The sequence below is a fragment of the Antechinus flavipes genome, chromosome 2 (assembly GCF_016432865.1).
Source record: "Antechinus flavipes isolate AdamAnt ecotype Samford, QLD, Australia chromosome 2, AdamAnt_v2, whole genome shotgun sequence".
Lineage (NCBI taxonomy): Eukaryota > Metazoa > Chordata > Mammalia > Dasyuromorphia > Dasyuridae > Antechinus > Antechinus flavipes.
In genome coordinates, this window is record NC_067399.1 from 115,232,064 (window position 1) to 115,256,124 (window position 24,061).

The window sequence follows — 24,061 nt, forward strand, 5'->3', positions numbered from 1 at the left end:
GTTTTGGGTAATTAGATTAGTTTTTGACCCAAATTCATGACTGCATGTGGTCTTACTATCACCAGGGAATCTTACAATAATAAAGCAGTATTATATTTTTAAATATTTGAGAGCTTTAAATCAATGATTATGCATAAAATACTACAGCTTGTTTTCACAGTAATTTGTAAAGTCTTTTTTTTCCTTCTATTATTTTTTACCAGATGTCTAGGGAATGTGAGGTAGAATTTTAATTATTCCAAATTGATTAAACTCAAATTTTTTATTTGGCTTATAAGGACTATTCTAGGTATTTGTTTAATACATATTAAATACCTAATGGTTTCAATGGATTGTACTAGGCAATTACTATTTAATTTTATCTAGCACTTTAGGTTTACAAAATCCTTTCCTTACTACCTCATTAAGTTGGTAGTCTGGCAAGTTTTGTTTTTATTTTACTGAGGAACCAATCTGGAAGTGATGTGTAGGATTTTCTTGATAGGAGGAAGCTTCAGACAAGGATTACTTTTAGAGATGCAACAAAGACTTTAACTGGGTGGTGATACAGTGGAATGGAAAAAGAAAAGTATGTCAGTGTGAGATATGGAAGCCTAAAATCAAAAGAGAAGTGATCAAAAAAATCACTCAGGTTATAAGCTTGGGTTACTGAGAGAATGGTATTCAGGGAAAAGAATCAATATTTATATAGAAAAGATGTATGAATGATTTATCTAGATAAAGGTAAGTTCAGATTTTAGACTTAAGCTTGAAATGAATTTTATGAAGAAAGTGATATTCAAGTAGAAATCACAAGTATAAAATTTGGTGCTGGAAAGAACCATCTAGTCCAGATGGTGAGGGTGGGAGATGACAGAGTAAGCAATAGAGGAGGCACATGAAGTCAGAGATGATTTCAAGTCTATTATTGTTTAAATATTGGAAATCTACCTGCAAGAACATAGAAGGAAGATCAGAGAGCCACGAATGGGGCCTTGAGAAATACATGCTTACATGTATATGTACATTGAAGGAGTAGGAAAAGGGGACGAAAAAGGAAGTAGTCAGGAAATTATTAAGAGAACCTGGGGCAATGACATGTTGTCAGGGGGCAGTGTTATAGAGATGGTCTAAGACATCTGAGAGGATAGTTAACAGTGTTGGTGATTAGGACATTCCAGGAGAAGGTTGTGTATTTCTCATATTGTATCGTTAAGCCTTTTCACAAATCGTCTGCATTTGCTCTTGATACATATTTTCAACAAATTTATTTCTTGAAATAACTGTTAAGTGATGGCATCGTGTCTAGAGTTCTAGACTTGGAATCAGGAAGAACTTGAATCCTGTCTCAGATACCTCAAAACTGTATGACCTTGGCCAAATTACTTCTTTGAGCCTTAGTTCCTTCTTCTACAAGATGGGAATAACTATAGGATCCATTTCACAAGATAATTATGATTATCAAGTAGATATAATAAATATAGTGAAGTCCTTTGCAAACTCTAAAGTGATATATATATATATATATATATATATATATGTTAGCTTATAATTATTTTCATTTTTTTTTTTTTGAGGCTTTCCATTTTTTCTTTATTTGAAAGATCTTATTTTTCCCTTTAGTCTATTAAATACAATTTTAATCCTTTTACTTAGAACTGTTTAAAAGAGAACCTGTATTTCAATTGTATACAAATTTTATGTTGTAGATTGAGAGCTATATGTTTCTATCACTTCCCAGTTGCTAAAATGTCATTCTTTACTCCACCAATTTTTAAAATGTGTTCGCTACAATTTTTTGCTTTTTCCTTTTATTTCATATGCTATTTCTCTTGTCTAGGTTTATTGACTGGTGTTGTTGTGGACTCTGGTGATGGTGTAACTCATATATGTCCAGTGTATGAAGGCTTTTCTCTTCCTCACCTTACCAGAAGACTGGATATTGCTGGAAGAGACATTACCAGATATCTTATCAAGGTAAACTGGAGGGGAGACATAGTAAATATATTCTGGTTTGTCTTCATTAAACTGCACTGTTGAATAGTTCGCATTTCAGAGAATATCAAAAAAATCTCTCCAGTCTACAGGATACATAATGGGAAAAAAACTCTTATTTATTAATTAGCCTCCTAGTAATGTTTTCTTCCCAATAGCTTTTAAAACAAGTGAATAGGTCTTATGTAATCCAGGTGTTCCCAGTAAATGGGATTATTATTTAGGATTAGGATTAATCAAGGATTAGGAATCATCCTAATTATTTAAATTCTACTCTAATTCTTTTTTCTGTTACAAATCAGGTGAATATAGTTAAGGATTAAATTTATAACTTTTTTATCCATTAAATTTATAACTTTTTAGGCCCAGTAATTTTTTCAAATTTGAATTGAACTGGTCCTTAAAGAGAGAAAGGTTGTCAGTAGGGAGAGATGGGAGAAGAGAACTTAGCCCCATGTATAAGAATTGCTTCCTGAAAACCAGAAGATAGAGAGTGTCAAATGAAGCAAAAAAAAAAAAAGAGGGAGTTGGCCAGTTCAGTTGCTATATAAAATCTATACAAAAGGAAGTGCTGTGAAATATGACTAGAAGGATAGGTTCACTCCAGATAAGGAGAGGCATTGACTGCTAAGCTAGGAAATTTGTGTTTTTTATTCAGTAGGCAGTGATAAACCATTAAAGGCTTTATTCAGTGTGAGAGTTTTGTGACCCGGGTTATATGGTAGGAAATACATTGGCAGCAATTTAAAAGGATCAGATAGAGAGTACTAAGGAACTGGGGTAAATGCTTATGAAGTTTAGAATCAGAATGCCTGAATTTAAAGCTCTGATGTAGTTCTAATTCTTTGTGACTCAGGAAATGTCACTTAATCTCAGAGCCTTTTTCCTTATTGGTAAAATGGGTATAATACTTGGATTTATAGTTTTTGTGAGATTATGTAAGAATGACCTAATAGGCAAGAGAAGAGAAGATTTGGGTTTCAACCAAGTTGGTGGAGTAGAAATGAAAACTACATAATAAGATATAAGGGATTTCAGAGATAGAATTAGGATGTAGCATCCTGTTGTGGAAATATTTGGAGGATTTTCATGGTAAATGGAGTGGTGACACAACCTTTCTCTCATATAAACTTTTGTTTAATATAAGAATATCAAGTAAGAGAAAAGGCCATGATGTATCATTTTCATACTTCTAATACTTTAGGGGTATATAATTTCATTGTCTTGGAGTAATTTTCCCTTTCATTAAGATTACAACTCCTTCCTGCTTTACAGTATAGATCTCTTATTGATTCTTGGGTCTGGATGAATTGGGTCCAGAAGTAATTGATTATTTGCAGACTAGCTCTCTTTTATAACCTCTTAAATAAACCTCTTTTATGAATATTAGTATATTTCTGTGAATGCATGCCTGTTAAGGCTATATATCTTTGATTGAACTGATTTACAGAATTTCTTCCTTTTATATTTCATGGACAAATGCCATAAGAAAGATTTGAGTTGAGTTATGAGAACAAAGTCAGATTGGAAGAGATTGAGAAGTAATTATAAACATGGAATATAGACAAAGGAAGGTAAAGGGGAAGGGATTGTTAGTGTTTAATACATCCTGTGTATATGACACAGCAGAACAAAAAGATCCCACTGGATTGGAATCAGAAGACCCCTATATTTCAATTCTATTACAGAGCAGGACACTGAACCTTTTTGTGCCTGACTTTTTTCACCTGCAAAAGGTCATGTTGAAAACCTTGAAATACTGTGTAAGTGTTGACTGCTGTTGTGTAGAATTTAAAATCTAAAAACAGAAATAGCAGTGCACATTCTCTCTTGTTTTCATGTCAGTTGCTGCTTCTTCGAGGATATGCCTTCAACCATTCTGCTGATTTCGAAACTGTTCGCATGATTAAAGAAAAACTGTGCTATGTGGGGTACAATATTGAACAGGAGCAGAAACTGGCCCTAGAAACCACAGTATTAGTTGAATCTTATACAGTGAGTATGATGTATCTAATTTCAGAAATTATAAGTCATAATCAATGTTTTTTCTTCATGACTGAGCTTCATCTACATTGAAGAAAACAATATGCACATTGATGAAATTAGAGCATTTAAAATAGTGCAGTGTATTTGCTTTTTTAGAGGACATTTCCTACTTGAAAGTAAATGTTTTTATTCATGTATTAAGAATTATAAATAATTGTTTGAAAGATTGGGGTACATTGTTTTTAAAATTCCCTTCCATTTCTTAAGATTTATTATGAAATGATCATTTTATAACACAGCATAGACTGAAGCTGAAAATTCTGTATACATTTGTTCTGTCTTGTTCTACTTCCATCCTTCCCCAAGTTTGGGTATATAAAAGTTTGCTTTTACAGATCAATATATAGCATTCTTTTCTTTGAATCAGGGTTTAACTAATTGTTCCTAAATCCTATCCATTAAATAAAATTAATGGAATGGATAACATTTATTTCCCTGTAACAGAGTTAACTTTTTAAAAGACTTCAGTTGTTGACTTAAAAGTAACAACATTTATTAGCTTTTAAGTTTATTTAAATATGGCTGTCGTTTCTTAATTTTATTTAGGAAAGAAAGCCATATTTAACACTGACTAAATATGTAATGAAATCTTTTTTTTTTTTTTTTTTAAGCAAAATCACAATTATTGAGCTCCTTCTATAGCTTTTTCCAAAAGGTATGCTTAAGGCATTCCTAGATTCCTAATCTTTTACTTGCCTTCATGATTCATATTGGAGAAAAATGGGGGGGGAGGAAATGAAAAAATTGGATCCTACCAATAAGGGAATTAGAAACAGTGATGATATGGCAATATAAAAGAAAAGGACAAAATGTTTCATAAAGTGTGAGATGTTATGTATAGCCAAGACCAGGGGTCCTCAAACTTTTTAAATAGGGGGCCATTTCACTGTCCCTCAGACTGTTGGAGGGCCGGACTATAGTAAAAACAAAAACTTAGTTTTGTGAGCCTTTAAATAAAGAAACTTCAGTAACCCTGGATGAGGGGATAATCGTCCTCAACTGCTGCATCTGGCCCGGGCGTAGTTTGAGGACCCCTGGCCAAGACCATCTACCTAATCTTTGAATATTTTCCTCTCAGATCTCTTGATCTGTTAAAAAGCAAACTTTTTTGTTAAACTCGCTTGAGATATTCAAGGATACCATACATTGGTTTGTAATTTGTATGTTTAAAATTTACATTTCACAACTCGAAAATAAAATATAAGGCAGTCAGTTCTACTATAATTTGAAATGTGTTCTAAAAATTACTGCTATGCAAAATTGTACAGTAAAAACCATAGCTTTTGGGGGAATATGGCATTAGGAAAATACACTGAAAACTTTGTCAGTGAAACATAAAAAAAGATAGAAACCTAATCACTAGTACAATTTAAAACATCATTTGTTTAAGAAATACATAGATGCTAAAGTAAATAGTGGTGCTGCTTATCTTGACAAAATGAGTGTGTTTGTGCTTGAATATACATATTGCTCCAGCTGTACCAGAAGATAAAAGAAAAAATGCTGTTTCACCTTGGAAAATAAGATCTTAAGTTTGGTTGTAGGAATGAGCATTAAAAGAATTATAGGGTATGAATTACTATGAATTGGGGCACTTTTCTCTGGTCTCACTCTTTCTCTCTGATGAAATAAGTCCTAAACAAACTCAAAATTTATTTTATGCTCAGATTTTTACCACATAGGAACAGATTTGTTTTTTAAAATGCATGTTATAATAGAATTGAATGTACTTCTTGTTAAGATACTGATGTTAATTTGATTATTATAGCCAACAGATGCAATAGTTTTAGATGAGTTATTTCTATCATGGGAACTAATTATATAACAGAATCAATTGAGGAGATGCTAAATATAATGAATATGTTAAAAATTTTAAAGCAACTGTGATTAAATACCATAATTAGTTTTAGGATCTCATGAAGAAATACATCAAATGCCAACTTAGCAGTGCACATATTTGGCTTGTAATTTCAATCTGCTGAACAGTATAGTGGTAGTAGAGAGGAAATTTCTTTTCAGAATTGCTCATTTAAATAAATGTAATCTTGGTATTACCAAAGTATTTGCTTCACAAAACCATATACTTTAAAAAATTGATATAAAGCTTACATTTTTTATAGCTTATATTAAATGTTTTAAATTTTTATCTTAAATGTTCTGTTGCTGCAGAACACCAAACTATAACCAAGTTATTTAATCTTTGGTAAATAATAAACCCTTAGCCTCCAATACTCTGAACAGAGAGTGAAAATCCAGATTTTGATTGCAGTTTATATATACATTCTTTAGATACTTAGAGTGGTATTTTGAGAGTAGATATATTCACATTTCTATGCACATAGCCCCCCAATTTTTTCTTCTTTTTGCTGAGCTCCAGTCTTAGGTCATAGTACTTAAGTTCCAGAAGATCTTGTAGATCTTTTGCCCAATTCCCATTTTATTGACCAAAAACAACTGAGACCTAGGGCAGAGAAGTGACTTGTTCTTGCGTTCATACAGATAGTAAGCATCAGAGGCAGAATTTGAACCCAACTCTGACATCTTCATATTCAGTACTCTTTCCATTGCACCATGTTGTTGGACATCTGCACTTAGAGGTCCCAAAGGTATCCAACTCACCCTATTCAAAATGGGATTTAGAACACATTATCTTCTTCTCCCAGATCCACCTTTTCCTGTACCCTCAACTTTCTCCATTGCCTTTTGGAGAAAATACATAGTCTTTTGTGTTCATTTAAAGTCTTCATAACTGCCCAAAGGGCTATCAAATTCTACATACTCTCTGATACAGCAGTGTCTCTACTGGGTCTACATCCCAAAGAAATTTTAAAGAAGGGAACAGGACCCAAATGTGCAAAAAATGTTTTGGCTGCTCTTTTTGTAGTGGCAAGAAACTAGAAACCGAGTGGATGCTCATCAATTGGAGAACGGCTAAATAAGTTATGATATGTTAATGTTATGGAATATTATTGTTCTATAAGAAACGACCAACAGGATGATTTCAGAGTGGCCTGGAGAGGCTTACATGAACTGATGCTAAGTGAAGTGAACACAACCAAAAGAACATTGTACACAGCAACAAGATTAGGTGATGTTCAACTCTAATGAATGGGACTCTTTTCCACAATGAAATGATTCAGGCCAATTCCAGTAGAGAGAGCCATCTATGGCCAGTTTGAGGACTATGGGGACTGAATTTGTATCAATAGTATTTTCACCTTTTTTGTTATTGTTCTTTTTTTTTTTTTTGAGTGTATGTGTTTTCTTTTGCCTTTTGATCTGATTTTTCTTGTGTAGCATGATGAATATGGAAATACGTTTAAAAGAATAGTATATGTATAACCTATATTGAATTACTTGCTGTCTATGGGTAGGAGTAGAGGGAGTGAGGTAGAAGAATTTGGAACACAATGTGTGTTCCACATGTGCAAAGGTGATTATTGAAAACTGTTTTTGCATGTATAGGAAAAATAAAAAGCTATTAAAAAAGAAATTGGGGGGGACGCTTCACAATCTAGCTTCAACATATTTTTCTATGTTGACTACATAACATAAGCAATTATGTGCTCTACCTATAATTCAAGCCAAATTAGCCTAGTTATCTTTACACAGATTTCTTCCCACATTTTCTCTCATACTTCTCCACCTTTTGGGAAACCAATTTCCTTCAAGGTTCAGATCAAGTGCTGCCTCTTTTAAAAGTATTGTTTTGATTTCTTCTGATTGTTAAATGAATCTATATTTATTTTTGTGTTTACTTGTCTGTGAATAGGCTTTATCCCCCAAGTAGAGTAAAAACTCTTTGAGGGTAACAACTGTTTACATCTGTAGGGCCTAGCATATTTCCTGACCATAACAAGAGCTTTATAAAAACTTATTGATTGACCTGCATTTTAAAGGTGAGGGAAAAGAATTATAGAAGTTTGTATGACATGCCCAGTCATTCAGGCATTTAAGTGGTAGAGTCTGTATTTGAACTTGTCCATTATTCTATTAAAACACAAAAGCCAATTCTAATTTTGGCCACTATGGTCATAATTCTTATTAAATATATTTCTACTCATATTTTCTTACATTTTAGCTCCCAGATGGCCGAATTATCAAAGTTGGTGGAGAGAGGTTTGAAGCACCTGAAGCTTTATTTCAACCTCATTTGATCAATGTAGAAGGAGTGGGTGTTGCTGAATTGCTTTTCAACACAATCCAGGCTGCTGATATTGATACCAGGTAGGTTAGGATGATTTGTGCTTTTATATAAACTTTTAGAACTGGATATTTGTAAATAGTGGTTGAGCTGTTGTTTAATTCACAATAGTTAATATTTTTAAGTACAGGAAAGTAATTTCTGAAGGATGGCAGTGAACTTCAAACATTAAAAATAGACTCTTGATATAGTGGGTTAAAAAGCTACTTTTAAAAGCATAGATTAGTTGACCATAATTTAAGGGAATATGCTCAATGAGTCATTTAGGTAAAGTAATTGTGGAAAAGGAGATAATGAGTATAAGTTAAAACAGAACATTTATTTTGGGCTGGGTCTTGGCAAACATTGAGATTAATAGAAGACTGTCAGATACCCCTCTAATTGACACTTTCTAATTATGGTAAATATTTTTGGCAGGGATATTTTTGTTTCTTAGTTGATATTATAATGTCTGTTAAAGTCCATGTGGTCCATTTTTGTTCAAAAGATTCTAGTGTGGAAGGAACCTTAAAGGCCATCTCATCCAATTTCTACTTAAAACAATACAAAAAAATTCTGTCACACACCAAATGAGTATTTCCATACAGAATTGTGGATGAACTATATAGCTCTATATTATGTAGAGCTTGCTTTTCTTCTGATACAGAATAAATTCAGCATGTGACTATTTTTCCTTTAAAAAAAATTTATATTTTATTTTCCCCCAGTTACATGTAAAACAACTTTTTAAAACTTTGAGATCCAGATTCTTTCTCTTCTTCCCTCCCCCATCTCCCCTCTGATTAAGAAGGCACATGTGAAATTATATAAGACATTTCCATCGAAGTTATTAGCATGTAACTTTCAAAATTATGCTTTTTATTGTCTGTGATTCTTTTTGACTTTTTCTTTGTTTTTTCAAAAATGCTTATGCCTTTTTTCTTCCTTGCTCTCTGTTTTTCTTTTCTGTGCTTTTTTTTTGATGTGTAATCCTATCCTTAGTTTGCTGCTTTTCCCTTCTTACATCTCTTTATTTGAAAAAAAAAGTTACTCAAAACTAGTGTGACAAATGAAAATAAATCTCTACAGTGGCCAAGTCTGCAAATATATTTGCATTTTGAGTCCATCTGACTCCTCTGTCAGAAGGTGGGTTGTATCTTTCATCTTTGAAACTGAGGACCCAGAATGTTGTTTTGTCCAGGGTCATACATGGTAGTGTCAGGGAAGATGTGAACTTGTCTCTTCTGATGCCAGAGTCAGTGTTCTTTCCACCATATCATGCTGCCTCCTGTAATGACCGTGTATTTAAAATCAGCCAGAGTCAGGAATTCAGGTTAAGGGGAAAATCTTCAATCTTTATTGAAGTGAAGAGATGAATAAGGATTGCGATAGCAATATGGGCAAGAAAAATTGCAATAGCAATATGGGCAGCTGTGACGGGAAGCCAGCTAACAGAGAGAGATCTGAGTTGAGCAAACTGTTGCAATGGCAATGCAAAGTCTCCTTCCCCTTCCTTTTCCCCTCCCCTGCCTCCATCCACCAAAATCGTCATTTCCTATACAACACTTCAGGACTTGCACAAAGAGTGGGCGGGGCCATTCTTTCTCCAAGCTTATATATTAATAGAGTATGGTCCAATTACTATTTAGCTTCACATGCTTGGTACCTCTGCATCAACTCGAGCCGCAGCCCATTACAGCCTCCCATTGTTTATCTATGACTAGTATTTGGTTTTTTTGCATTTTTTTAAAAACACCTTTAAATACACAAAACATAATTTGAGCCATAACAAGTTATTTATTACCCAAAAGTGTTTTACATTTGAGAGTAATATAACTTTATATATGTATATATATATATATATATAGTTCGTTACACATAGAAAAACATACCTAAGTACTTAATATTCATATGTGTACATATATGTATATGTGCATATTTTTAATCCTCATAGCTCTTGATGCAGAGTATCTACTCTTATCAATAAATAGAATAATATGCCACTTAGTAGAATACATAATTATGGTACCATAACATAATTGAGAGGCTTGTTGTCCACTGGCAGCACCAACAAGTATCTGTTAAGGTCTGTGACTAGTAGTGTTTTTCCATGCAGTATTGTTGGAAAATGGAGACTTTGCAGGATTATCTAGATGAAACCAAATTAAAAGCAACACCAGGAATAAGTAGCTGCTCTGGAAAGAGCATGGATGTGGAAACCGGCAGTCAGCAAATATTTATTAAGAATTTACTGTTTTCTGGGCCCAGTGCTAGAAGCTGGGTTTGAGTTTCAGCTCTGCCACTTGTTAATTTGGACAGGCATGGGATGGAAATCTTTCACATGGATATGGTGGCATGGCTTCCAGATTCCTATCAGTAACACTCTTGACCTTCATATACCCAGCAAGAGTGAGGGTGATGATGGAGGGTCCAGGAGGGCTTCATGACTCCTGAGTGGGTACCACTCAGAGTTCCTTATAGATTCTCTAAAGTGCATTGATTTCAGTGTCAAAATGGCAGGGGGAGGGAGAAACTGATAGGCATTTCATCCTACATTTAAACTTGACTGAGCCATGTAGTACAGGAGAATGGGCATATTGGCTCTGGAGTTAGAAGGTCCAGGTTCAAGCTCTGACTCTTGTTGGCAATTCTCTTTATGACCCTGGGCAAAGCACTTCCTTTCTCAACCTGTGAAAAGATGGGATCAGATCATAACCTCTAAAGGCCCTTCCACCTCTGAATTATGATTTATAAATTTACTTAATCTCAGTTTATCTGCATGGTCTCAGGCAAGTCTTTTGACCTCTCAAAATCTCAGCTTTGTTGTCAGAGAAGGGTATCTGAGAAGATGATCTTTAGCTCAGTCGCATGATGCTCCCTCCCTGGTATATACCAAACAAATTGGTCACTACCATACTCTGCTGCATTCTGACAGCACTGAATAGAGCACCGAACTGGTGACAAGAAACCTGATTTTTAGTTCCATTTGCATCACACTTTTGATAAATCATTTTACTTAGTTTCTGTTCCTTCTCTTCATCTGTAGAATAAGGGATTGGAGGAATGGATGATTGATTTCTTGTTCTCTTTTTTGAATTCTCAATCTATAACCTCATTTATTTTCTCTAGATCTGAATTTTATAAGCACATTGTGCTTTCTGGAGGTTCTACCATGTACCCTGGGCTGCCATCTCGTTTGGAACGTGAACTTAAACAGCTTTACTTAGAACGAGTTTTAAAGGGAGATGTGGAAAAACTTTCGGTAAGTGTGAGCAACATCATGGAGAGAACTGTAGTTTTAGAATTCTAGTTTGATCCTGACAGCCACTAGAGGGAGCCAGGAGCTCAGCTTTTGCATGATATATAATCAGCTAGAACAACTTGGAGAATGGAGTGATCTTTTTCTTGCGTCTTCTGACTTAGGAGTGACCAGATAGGACCAAACCTTTCAGGCAAACTTCAGAGATTGTGATAAGAGTCACATAGTTACTTTGAGAATTATCCTTTCTGATTTTATTATTTATAACCAATTCTCCAGCTGAAATGACTAAACATTTCTCTTTGCTTTTCTAAATATTTGCTGTCTTTGCTTTAGACTAAACAAACTCCTTTACTGTGTTTAAGACTTTTATTATATGTTATAAAACAGTACAGAGTTTAAAATTTGTATATTCCTTTCCTATCCTCTTCATTTCTGACTACTTAATGAGCTGTTCTCCTCATTGATCATCTCCCATCCCCACCCCATTTAACCCTTTATTTCCTAAAACCAACTCAATATATCTCCCCCAAAACCCTCTTCTGATCTCTGAATTTCTGAGGCAGCTAGGACCTGCAGTCAGGAGTACCAGAGTTCCAATCTGGCCTGTATGACCCTAGCAAGTCATTTAATCTCTCTTTGTCTCAATTTCCTGAAGTATAAAATGGAGATAACAACAATACCCGCTTTTCCAGATTGTTGTGAGGATCAAATAAAATAACATGTAAAAAGTTTCGAGTGAAGTATCTGGCACTTATAAATACTGATTTATTTCCTTCTCCTCTTTCTCAATTGATGACATTATCTCCCTGTCAGGCAACCAGTTTGAAAATCCTGAATCATTTTTGACTCTTTCCTCTCTCTCTCTCTCTTTTTTTTTTTTTTTGGTAACCAATTAGGTGTCACATCCTGTGGAATTTCTTTGTGTGGTATTGTTCATATCCATTGCCTTCTTGCCCCAAACTATAAGTTAAAATAATTTTACTATCAGTTTTCTGGTCTCCAGTCTCATCCTCTTAGAATCCATCATAGCTATCATAGCTTCTAATGACTCTTAAGTATCTCCTGAATAAAAATCAAATTCTTGAACCTGGCATTTTAATCTTATGAGCACTCTGATCTATTATAGCTTTGTGACCTTTATTTAGTCCCCTTCATGTACCCTGAGTTCCAGCTCAACTGGATTACACAATCTCCTCAAGCATTTCAATATTTGCTATGATTTGTTCTAATTTTTCTTTACTTTCTGTTCTTTTGCCCAATGTGTCTTGTCTGTTGGTATTCTTTGTAGTTTTCAAGGTCCATTTTAAATATTAGCCAGTCTTCTTTAATTACCTCTTGGTGAAAATTTAACATTCTTCTCTACATTCAAAACATTTTGCTCACTCTTATTTACTCTTGTCTATTTTGTGCTTTAGTTCTGTTGTATTGTAAGTTGCCTTTGAGGACAAAAATTGTATTTTATTTCTATATCTTCACTCAGTGCCTGAAGGGAACCAAGTATTCATTAAGTACCTATAATATATCAGATATTGTGTAAGTACTTTCCAGTTATTTCATTTGATCCTCACAACAACCCTGGGAATTAAGTATTGCTCTTCTTCTCATTTTCCATTTGAGGAAATGGAGGCATTTAGAGGAAGTGACTCTCCCAGCTCACCCAGCCAGTAAATCTGTGAGGTTGAATTTGAATTCAAATCTTCCTGACTCCAGATCCAGTGTGTGGGCAGATCACTTTGGGTCTCAGTTCCCTAATTTGTATAAATTATTTCTAAGGCTCTTTACAGTAAAGTAAAGATTTCCTAGGTAATAGAGAATATGTTTAAGGTAACCAAGCAGGAGTATAGAGCAGAGGTTCTTAACCAGGGGTCCCTGACCTTGTTTTTGAAATAAATTTATAACTACTTCAATATCATTGTCTTCTCATGTAGTCATAGCTATATTAAAAAAGGAAAAAAAAATTCTGAGAAGGGATCTATAGATTTCATCAGGTGATTATCTCACCTGGGAGAGCTTAGTACTCTTATTTCCTTACTTATTTTGGTTATCCATTCCCAGTTATCTGGGAGTCTTATTTTGTAGAGGAAACAAAAAGTAGGAATCTTAACATTTGTGCCTTCTCTTCCCTATTGATTATCCAACATAACTTTTAAAGCTAGTTTTGTTAACATTGGTTTTTATCTCACTTTCAACTTATTCTTTTCTTAAGCACTTATAATATTCTTCTGGATTATACTGTGCTTTTGAACTCATTCTCTATTTTCTGTCTTTTGACATGTCTTTTTAGTTTCCTCTGGAGCTATGTTACATGCCTTTGGACAACACCCCCTTTTCCTTATCCAGGTTTTTTTCTTCTTTATGTCTTTAGGATTTCATTATTGAGTCCTTTTTGTGTGACTCCCTATAGAATTTTAAACCATAAGATTGTTTCCTTTTTTAAAATTTTTGTGAAATATTTCTCCTCAAATCTAGGCTCTGCCTCGCTTTCTTGTCTTCTGTCACACATTTGAAGACAAAATGGTTATTCTCCCTAAGGCTTTGATAGAAAAGTGCTAAGTCAAACTGATGGCAGACTTGAAGCTGGGAAGACTTGGATTTTATTCCTTCCTTTGACACTTATTAGCTATGTGATTTTGAGCATGTTATTTAACTTCTCTCCACCTTAGCGTCTTTATCTGTAAAATGGAGGTGAAAACTATGAGTACTTACCTCGTTGATGAAGATCAAATTAGGTAATATAAGTATAGTATAGATATGAAGTATAGATAGAATAAAGCATTTTGAAAACCCTCACATGCTATATAAATAATAGTTTTAATTATTTACACCCCAGAAACAAGTTCCTCTTTTGTGTGAGAATTAAGTTTCAGAATAAGACTTTTTCCTGGTTGATCTCTTTCACTTGGAAGAATGCAATTATCATTAAAACATAACAAGAAAGGACTTGCTATTCTGTATTTGGCAGACCTCCAGTAGCTGTCCACATAATTCAAATTCTGTGTCACTACTATATCATTTCCCTGTGCTAAACTTATAACTTATTTCCTAAATTCCACATATAATTACTTTTTTGGCCTATTTGTCTTGTATATTCCAAAGAAAAAATGGCTTCCATTTCTCTTTCTATTAATCTTCATCCAAATGTTCCTCACTATATTTCTCCCTTCTGATTCCTAGATTTCTGTACATGAATAAACTCAATATGCAATGCTACTCCTTATTGCCCTCACATCTCCTTAAACCATTAGGAAAAGTATACTTATTTAATGAATGTTATCTGGAAGGGGAAAGCTAACTATTAAAAATTATCTAAAGAAAAATGAAGTCTGGATACCATTATTTGAATAATGGCTGAATAAGCTATTCTTTAGATTCCTTGTTTTTTATTTTGCTGAGTGGTGAGGTGAAGATAGTATGTCCTCATAGAAATATATACAGGTCAAATATGAAAGAAATAGAAAATAATTGTAGAGAGGCAGGCTAGAATTTTAAACTTTTGTTGTTATCCTGAACCCTATGGCATTCTCATGAAGCCTATTGAGCTCTTCTTAAAATAATGTTTTAAATGCATAAAAATATAGAATTACAAAGAGAAACCAATTACATTGAAATAGTTATATATGTATGTGTGTGTGTGTGTGTATATATATATATATATATATATATCATATATATATATAAAAGATCATGGGACTTAAAGATTAAGAACTCCTGTGCTAGGTGGGATTAATAAAGGCTTCATGTAGAAAGTGCTGCTTGAGCAGCTGAGTTTTGAAGGAAAAGGTGAAGATGATGAGCATTACAAGCAAATGTGGGAAGAGTGAGACAGCTGGGTTAGGAAAGGGAGCAGTATATAATAAAGTAGGAAAGAAAAAAATCTCCATCAACATGATCAACTTTTGAATTGGCCTAGATCTCTGTCTTCTCAGTTTACATTCTATGAGAGGAAGACAGCATAGATCATTATAGCTAACATTTACATAGCCTCAACTATATGCCAGCCACTGTTCTACATACTTAAAAGAAATTATCTTAGTGGATCCCTATAACACTCCTGCAAGACAAATGCTGTTATTAGCTCCATTTAACAGTTGAGGAAACTGAGGTAAATAGCTTAAGTGACTTATTCGAGGTCACAGGACTAGTAAGTTTTTGTGGTCAGATTTGAACTCAGGTTTATCTAAATCCTGGGGCAGCTAAGGGGCACTATGGAGAGCGTGTCAGGCTTGGAGTCAGACACTAGTATGACCCTGGGGAAATCACTTAACCCTGTTTGTTCCTGTTTCTTCCTCTGTGAAATGAACTGGAGAAGGAAATGGCAAACCATTCCAATATCTTTGCCAAGAAAACCCCAAATAAGGTCATGAAGGATTGGACACAACTGAAATGATTGAATTTCTGATACTCCAGAACCAGCTGTCTTTCCACTGTGTTATTTTCCTGTCCCAACATGAAATATTTATATAATATACAGGAAATAAAGACAAAGTAGCTCCTATAGGGAGCAGTTTGAGTCCAGTCCTTGCTGGATAAATAAAAAGCAAATATGAACAATTTTTATGTTGTAAGTAATCACTTCAAAGTCATAAAGAAATGCAGATTACACTAATTTTGAGACTCTGCCAAGTAATTTTTAGATTGTCAAAAATACAAAACTTAACAAAATTCCTCCAATAGCAAGTTTGTCTTATATTGTTATAGGGACTAGTAGTAAACTTTTTTTATAGAGAAATCTGGTATTATACAAGGAAAATTACAAAAGTAGCCATGTCATTTAACTTGGTATAAAAATATCTCTAGAAAACCTCCATTTTCAACATTTGAATATTATTCTATATTAAAGCAATTAATACAATACTATAATGCAACATAAAATTAACTGATATATAAACAAACTAGACAAGAAAGAATAGCATAAATGCAAATTAAAACTATAAAAATATATTCTAAAATGTAGATCAAAATTGAAAGGGGAAATAGCATAATTAATACATAATTTACATTTTAAATATAGTGATTCCTTTTTAAAAGATAATTATAAATGCATGCTGGTTGGATTTTTTTTTTTTTAATTGTTTTAGTCTTGACTGGCTCTGAGTATTTGTATCTATTCTCAGTACTTTAGTACTGTGCCTTGCTTATTAGTTAGTTAATACTTGTTGACTGTCTTCTTACCCTACTAATTTGGAGATCTCTTTTGACAAATGTTTAAATTAAATTACACATTTGAAATATTATTCACCTTTTTGCTTGTCTACCCTATCAAATTAAGATTCACTATTCTGTGTATGTGACAAAATGGATAATTTTAAAAGGTAATGAGTTGATTTGTGTTCCTCTCTCCTTTTCTCTGGTTCTAGGAAATAAAGTCATCTTTAGCCTTGTTTCTTTCCACATGTTGATTATGAATATGCCCTTTTATTTTAGCCAGTACAGAGATTGTTTTCACTTTTCATTGTTTCATTTGTTATTTCATGAGCTTTTAAAATGAGTTTAAAATAGTAGGAATAATAGCTAACAGTTATTTAGTATTTACTACTGAATGTAGACACTGTTCTAAGCACTTTACAATTATTTCACTTGATTCTCACAAAAATCCTGGGAGGTGGTAAGTACATTATTATCCCTATTTTTACAGATGACAAAACTAAAGAAACATTGGTCGAGTGACTTGCTCAAGAGTCACACAACTATTGAGTGTCTGAGGGCAAATTGAATGCAGGTATTCTTGATTCCAGGTCCAATTTTCTGTATACTACACTATTACCTGCATCTATAGTTTGCTTTTTAGTAGCCTCTATTTTAAGAATTATTTCATTGTTATGGGCCAGAACTCTGAACTTGAAACAAAGGATTCTTACAAGATACTAAGTCAGTGGAATTGATCAAGATAATAGTTATCTGGCTTAGCATGGTTCAGTATGATAGATTTACTCTTACAACAAATAATGGTTTCCTAGTGATACAGTGATTGGCTTATACTCAGTGTGGGGCATATAAGCTAGAAGCTCTCAGGGCCAGAGAAGACAAGTGCACTAGAAGTTCTCGGAGGCTGAGACACATTCATTCCATCGTCCATCTTTGTGGTGGCTGGAGGCTGAAGCACAAACCTTTGGATTCGGAGAGATTCAGAGGCCAGAGAAGACAGAAGGCTGAAGCACAAGCCCCTGGACTATTCATTCACTTCATCTCACATCACCTTGATGTCAGGCTCTCCTCCTTCACTTCTTTACTGAAACCAAGACTCCAGAAGGCTTCCAGAAAACTAGCCGAACCCCAAGTGAAGGAGATAGGACTTTGAAGGAGACAATAAAGTATTTGGATTTTAACACCCAGCTGCACTTGTGGTGATTACTGAACTGAAACGAAGGCTGCTCCCAGAGACCCTAAAGAAAGTGAAATGGAGAACACTACCTTTCATCTTACCTCTTTTAGAAAATTTTATTTCAATTTGGTTCTGTAGAAAAGGGGTTTGTCAAAATAAGGTCAAAATGGGTTCATGATTTAAACATAAAGGGTGATATTACAAGCATATTAGGAAAACAAGGTATAGTCTATCTCAGATTTGTGGAGAAAGAAGGAATGTATGACCAACATTATGAAATACAAAATTGGTAATTTTGATTATATTAAATTAAAAAGATTTTGTACAAACAAAACCAATGCAGCCAAGATTAAAAGGAAAGCAGAAAATTGGGGGGGGGGGGGAATTTTACATCCAAAGTTTCTGATAAAGACCATATTTCTAAAATATATAGAAAATTGAGTCAAATTTATAAGAATAGAAATCATTCTCCCATTGATAAATGGTCAAAGGATATGAACAATTTTCACATGAAGTAATTAAGACCATTTCTAGTTATATGTAAAAATGCTCTAAATCATTATTGATTAGAAAAATGCAAATTAAGACAACTCTGAAGTACTACTTCACTCCTTTCAAATTGGCTAAGATGACAGGATAAGATAATGATGAATGTTAGTGGGCATGTGGGAAAACTGGGACATTAATGCATTGTTGGCGGAGTTGTGAACTGACTTAACCATTTTGGAGAACATTGGAACTATGCCCAAATGGCTATCAAACTGTGCATACCTTTTGATCCAGCAGTTCTGTCTTGGGTCTGTATCCCAAAGATATCATAAAAAAGAAAATGAAGTTTGGATTTTTTTAAAAATCACAGAATCTAGAGGCCAACTAGTCCCAACTTAAATATGTACAAGAAACTAACAATTGTCACTGCAATTGACACTGACAAGTGGTCATCTTGTCTTTGAAGCTCTCTAGTGTAGAAGAATCTACTAATTTCTAAAATAACTCACTCTGCTGCTTTCCATATAATTGGCACTTAATAATTGTTTCAATTGCATTATTTTGGATAGATATTTAATTATTAGGAATTTAATCCTCATTAAAAACTTCATTCTGCTTCTCTTTACCTTCTTATTACTCTTCTCATGCTCCTTTAGGGCCAAGCCGAACATGTTTGATTCCATCTCCATATTCATCTTTTCAAATACTCAAAGACAGCCATTGCTACACTTTCAGATTGGCTAGGCTATTCATTGAGATGGCAAATTCCCTACAACTGGGATTTTAATTTTATCTTTCTCCCCTTTTTAGAAATTTAAGATACGCATTGAGGACCCACCTCGCCGAAAGCACATGGTGTTTCTGGGCGGTGCAGTTCTGGCAGATATTATGAAGGACAAAGACAACTTTTGGATGACCAGACAAGAATACCAGGAAAAGGGTGTTCGTGTGCTGGAGAAACTGGGTGTGACTGTTCGATAAACTCAAAGCTTCTTCCCATCACATCTTTAAAGCTTTCTTTTTTCCCCCCCTCTTTATTGCCAATTTTTGAACTCATTCAGCTACATGACATGGAAAAGGCCTCTCTGTGCCCTTTGACATGAAAGGTCAGGTTTTGTTCTGATTTCTCTGGGAAGCTTTGGTAAATGTTAGTTAATGTGGCTAAATTTGACTATTTAATTTGCCCACTTCCCTACAAACAAAACAGGAGAGCTAAGGGCCCTGTCTGTTGCATTGTTTCTTTCTGTAGGCATTTGGATAATTCCTGTAGACTTTTTTATTTTCAGTTTACTGCTCTAATGCTGCTAGCTTTTGTCTTTAGCACACCAGGTGGTTTGCCTTTCTTAGCATAAGAAAAACTTTTACAGCAGCTTTTATATCCTATTACTTTTGTGGAGGAGTTACCTTTGCACCCTTTGTAGCCTTTCTTCCATAATATGGAGCTTTAAGCTGTCACTGCTACTACTATAAATACCTTAAAGCCTTCCATGTTTAATGTCTTGGGAAATAATCTGGCTGTAAACTAAACTGTTAAAGTTCTCCTCCCTTTCCTCCAGAGGTTAGTGGGGTACGGGAGTGGAAATGAGTTGAGAGATACTGTGTTTTGATCTTGAGTTGTATATCTTTTATCTGTGATCATTTAGGGTGAACTTTATTTTCATTCATTTTATTTTCTAAGTTTTCCATTTTAATTTTGGTATACATTTCCATATGATACAAAAAAGCAAGGGTAGAGTAATATCTAATCCATTGCCATATGGTTTCCCTAGCTTAAAAAAATTTTTTTTTTAATTTCATACATCATCATTCTGGGACTGGTTTCTCTAGAATTTGTCAAGTGAAAGATGCTTTTTAGTAATTCTAAGTACAGAGAAAAGTGTTACTTAAAAAACTGAATTGTAAAATTGGTTATTTTTCTAAAGTGCTTTTGTTTATTTCTAAAGCACTTATATTAAATTTTGCAGTAGCAGTAATCTGATGCCAAGTACTGTTCTTAAAAAGTGGAGATTTCCTGTAACTGACCAGTGCTGATTTAAATAAAACAAGCCGATATGGTTGCTGGCAGTAATTAAGAAGAAATACCTCTACTTGTTGGATTAAAAAATAACATTGGGTTGTGGGACTTGTTGCCAGTTGATAAATATTCATTCACAAGTAATTTTTGCTTGTCTTGATTTGATACTGGGAAGGGGGGCAGGGTGAAATTCAATTGTTTGAAATGTTGTTTACAAAAGAAAAATCAAGATTAAAAATCTCTAACAACTATTGAAAAAAAATAATTGTAGCTGCTAACTATCATCCATTTTTTTATGCTTGAAAGAAGAGTTGTTTTATGTAACTGCGTAGCAGGCTGCTGGTTATGCTACATCATCTGTATAAAACTACACAATAGTTCTTAGTATTTATTGGAAATATCAAATAATATCATGCAGATGAAGTTTTTAATTTTTTGAATAAAGTAACAGGAAATCATATAACTGATTTTTAAAATGAGCATTTTGAAGACCCTTATTCCAGAAGTGAAGTTCATTCACAAATAGTGATGTCTAAAAAAAGAGGGATAAAGATGATTGGACCTAGGTTTTCATTTAATGAAGACTTCTCTCAAGAAGAGCATCCTCGAGGATCCTTAGGAAAGTGTCCTAGGCATTTAAGAGGTTTAGTGACTTCCCCCAGAGACAGTACACAAACCCCCAGGCTTCCTAATTTCCAGGCCACATGCACCACTGCCTCTCATTTCTGAAATTTCTTACCTTTTCCCTCTTTTGGACTCAATAAAATCAGAAAAATTGACTTAGTCCTGTATTTATGAAAACTTAAACAAAATCTTCTGTTTAAAAGCAACAAGTACAAAAAAGAAGTAATGCAGCCAGTATTTTGATAATGGTGATTAAATTTGTTTAACCCTTAACTTGGAAAAAGGCAAATTTTGTAGGCATGCTGGATGTGCTTTCAATACCTTTACATGTGATAGGAGGTAATAAATTTGAGTAGTATTGATTTGAAGTATTTCGGATTCTTAAAATCTTCTAAATGGACTTCATTGGATGGAATACTCATATAACTATAAATTGGTTACTGTCTCGAGCACTGGCCATGTCAGATGATCCACATTTAGGAGAAGTACTGGTTGCTATTTTCAACATTAAAGGAATAACTCATTTTACCTTCAGACAGTTGTCAATCCATGGAATAAATAATTAAAACAAATTGAACATTGTTTTTAAAAAAATGTTGAATTCTGAATTGAAAATTTTCATTATACTACTTACCTTTCTACACTTACTATAAAATTCCATTTTAAAATCTGATTCTCATGACTTTTGAATGCGTACACTTAGAAATGTCTTTTTGGGTGTCTCTGTTTAATTGGTGTTTTTGTTGTGTCAGATAAAGTTCCCACAGGGAAGTTTCCAACTGCTCTCACAGCTTACAACAGAATGCTGTGAAAAGAAAATAGTCACTCAAATTTTTAATTATGATACTTCATTTGAATTTTTTTAATCTAGAATTTGCGTATGTCTTTGACAGTTAAAGGGTTTCTTAGGGTTGCATCCTACTTTTAAACATCTATCTGCTTTAAAACCACACCAAATCTTGGTATTTAGGATGTTAACCTAGGTAAACAAATAAAATCAAAAGCGTTATTACAGTTATGAGCAATGTTAAAATATCTGGAAAGCCATTTGAGAAACTGTCAATGCATATTTCACTAGTTTAAAATTTAATTTGAGCACGGGCCTTTTTTTATTAAAAAATAAAATCAAATTTTTCAGAGTTTGTTTGGTTTTAGTCTTATCTTTTGATAAGTGTGTTTGACCGCATTGTGTTTCATTTTCATTCATGTTTTGTTTTGCTTTGTTAGAATGTGATCAGTTGACAATCTTTAGGAAGCATCTTATGAAAAAGATTAGGCTGAGTTTTCCCTTGACTTCCACTTCCACGTTTGGCCAAAACCAGCACTCTTATTTTGGTATATTTACTAGTTTTGTCTTATTGAGTGAAAATTTTAAGTAAGATAGGCCATGAAGATTACCAAAGTACAGATTATTATTAATCTTGTACAAAGCTTAGATAATAATCCATTTTCAAGGTTTAATAGCTTTCATAAAGACCTTGACAATTCAGGTTTTAAAATGAACTGAATTGACAATGTGGATAAAGCAATCTGAATGTCATATATAACTAAATATCCACATGATATTTGTAATTTATCCTCTTTATGATTTACTCAGGGTTGGTGGTGGAGTGGTAGTAAATGTATGTTTTTCCTTTATTTCTCCATATTTAACTATCAGCCACTCCAGTAATGTCCTCCTCTTTATCTTTGAATTCCTTTACTTGTTTTTACCCTATAATTCTCAGCTTTGGTTGAATTCTGCTGTGTTTTCTCGTATTCCCAAGCTACTTAAGCAAATCACAAGTCTTGCTAATGGAATCTACTACAAATATGCACTTTTTAATATCAACAGGGTTCTCTTATATGACAATCTTTATTCACTTCCTGTTGACAATAATAATATACTTTCTTTGTATCCTCAAGTTCTCCTAGAGTCTCCCAGCAGTCAACCTTAGACTCCTATTTGATTGAATATATTGAGGACATTTCAGGTGAATTTCAGTTCCACTGTTCTGTGTCCCCAAACCATCTTCTCTCTAGCTTCACAGGTTGAAATAATAATTGCTAAAGCTAACCCCACCATCTGTATTGTTGAGACATATTTTTTTCCGGTTTTTCTCATGCATAAAAAAACTTATTTGATTCATCTTGTCTCTTTAAGCTTCCATCTCAGCTCTTTGCCCTTTAATGCCAGATTTTGAAAAATAGCCAATACTTCTGCCTATGTTATCTTACCACCTACTTAGCTTCTTGCAATCTTCTATTCCCACCATTATACTAAAATCAACCCTCTTCCTATCACTAAAATCTATTTTTCTTCTGTATTCTCACCACTTTTTTTTTTTTTGACACTTTCCTACCCCTGATTTTCCTCCTGTCTGAACACTTATCTTTTTTATTGATTTTTTTTTTTCATCTCCCCTCTTATTTTAAAATCACAACTGCTTTTTTCTCTCCTTCAGGTGTCTGTTCTTAGCCACATTTTCTTCTCTTTTCCCCCACATTTATGACTTTCATACTCATCATTTTTCTTAGCCTTTCCACTCCTTCCCAGAAAGCTGCCCCAAATAAGTGGGGTTTTTTAATGCAAAGGAGAAAAAATCTGCTTAACTGAGTAATACTGCAAAAAAAAAAAATTCTGAAAACATGTAATGTGAAATACTTGCAGAACTTCTATCTCTATAAGAGAATAAGTTGGGAATGTCTTTTCATCTGTCTTCTTTTGGCCCATGATATAAATTGTGTGTGTGTGTGTGTATGTGTTCTTTCCATTTATCTGGTGGTGGTTATTGTATATATTGTTTTCTTGGTTCTATTTATGTCATTCTGCATCAGTTCTCATTGATCTTTTCCATGCTTCTATGTACAGTAATATTCATGTACTATAGTTTACTTAGGTATTCCCCAATTGATGAGTATTTGTATTGTTTCCAATTTTTTGATATCGCAAAAAAATGTTGCTATGTTTTTGTATATATTTCTTATCAATGACTTCCCTTGGGGTATAAGCCCAGTAATAGAATCTCTGGGTCAAAGGGAAGAACTCATGTAGTTGTAACTTTGCATAGTTCCAAATTGCTTTCCAGAATGTACCAACAATGTACCTAGTTTGTTTCTTCTCACAATTTTTCTAACATTGCCCAGTTGATTGTTTCTAGTATCCTG

The 24,061-nt window shown here is 33.8% G+C and overlaps 1 protein-coding gene across 2 annotated transcripts in view; it reads left to right on the forward strand.

Annotated features, from left to right (window-relative positions):
- The window catches only part of ACTR2 (actin related protein 2), a 54,696-nt gene extending 32,643 nt beyond the window's left edge, over positions 1–22,053 (forward strand). For both annotated transcript variants that reach the window (XM_051975396.1, XM_051975397.1), the window contains 5 exons: positions 1,820–1,956; positions 3,820–3,969; positions 8,102–8,247; positions 11,333–11,465; positions 19,087–22,053. In XM_051975396.1, the coding sequence (XP_051831356.1) occupies positions 1,820–1,956; positions 3,820–3,969; positions 8,102–8,247; positions 11,333–11,465; positions 19,087–19,257 (737 nt within the window). In that variant the 3' untranslated portion in view covers positions 19,258–22,053. The remainder of the gene's footprint in view (positions 1–1,819; positions 1,957–3,819; positions 3,970–8,101; positions 8,248–11,332; positions 11,466–19,086) is intronic.
- The last annotated feature ends 2,008 nt before the right edge of the window (positions 22,054–24,061 follow it).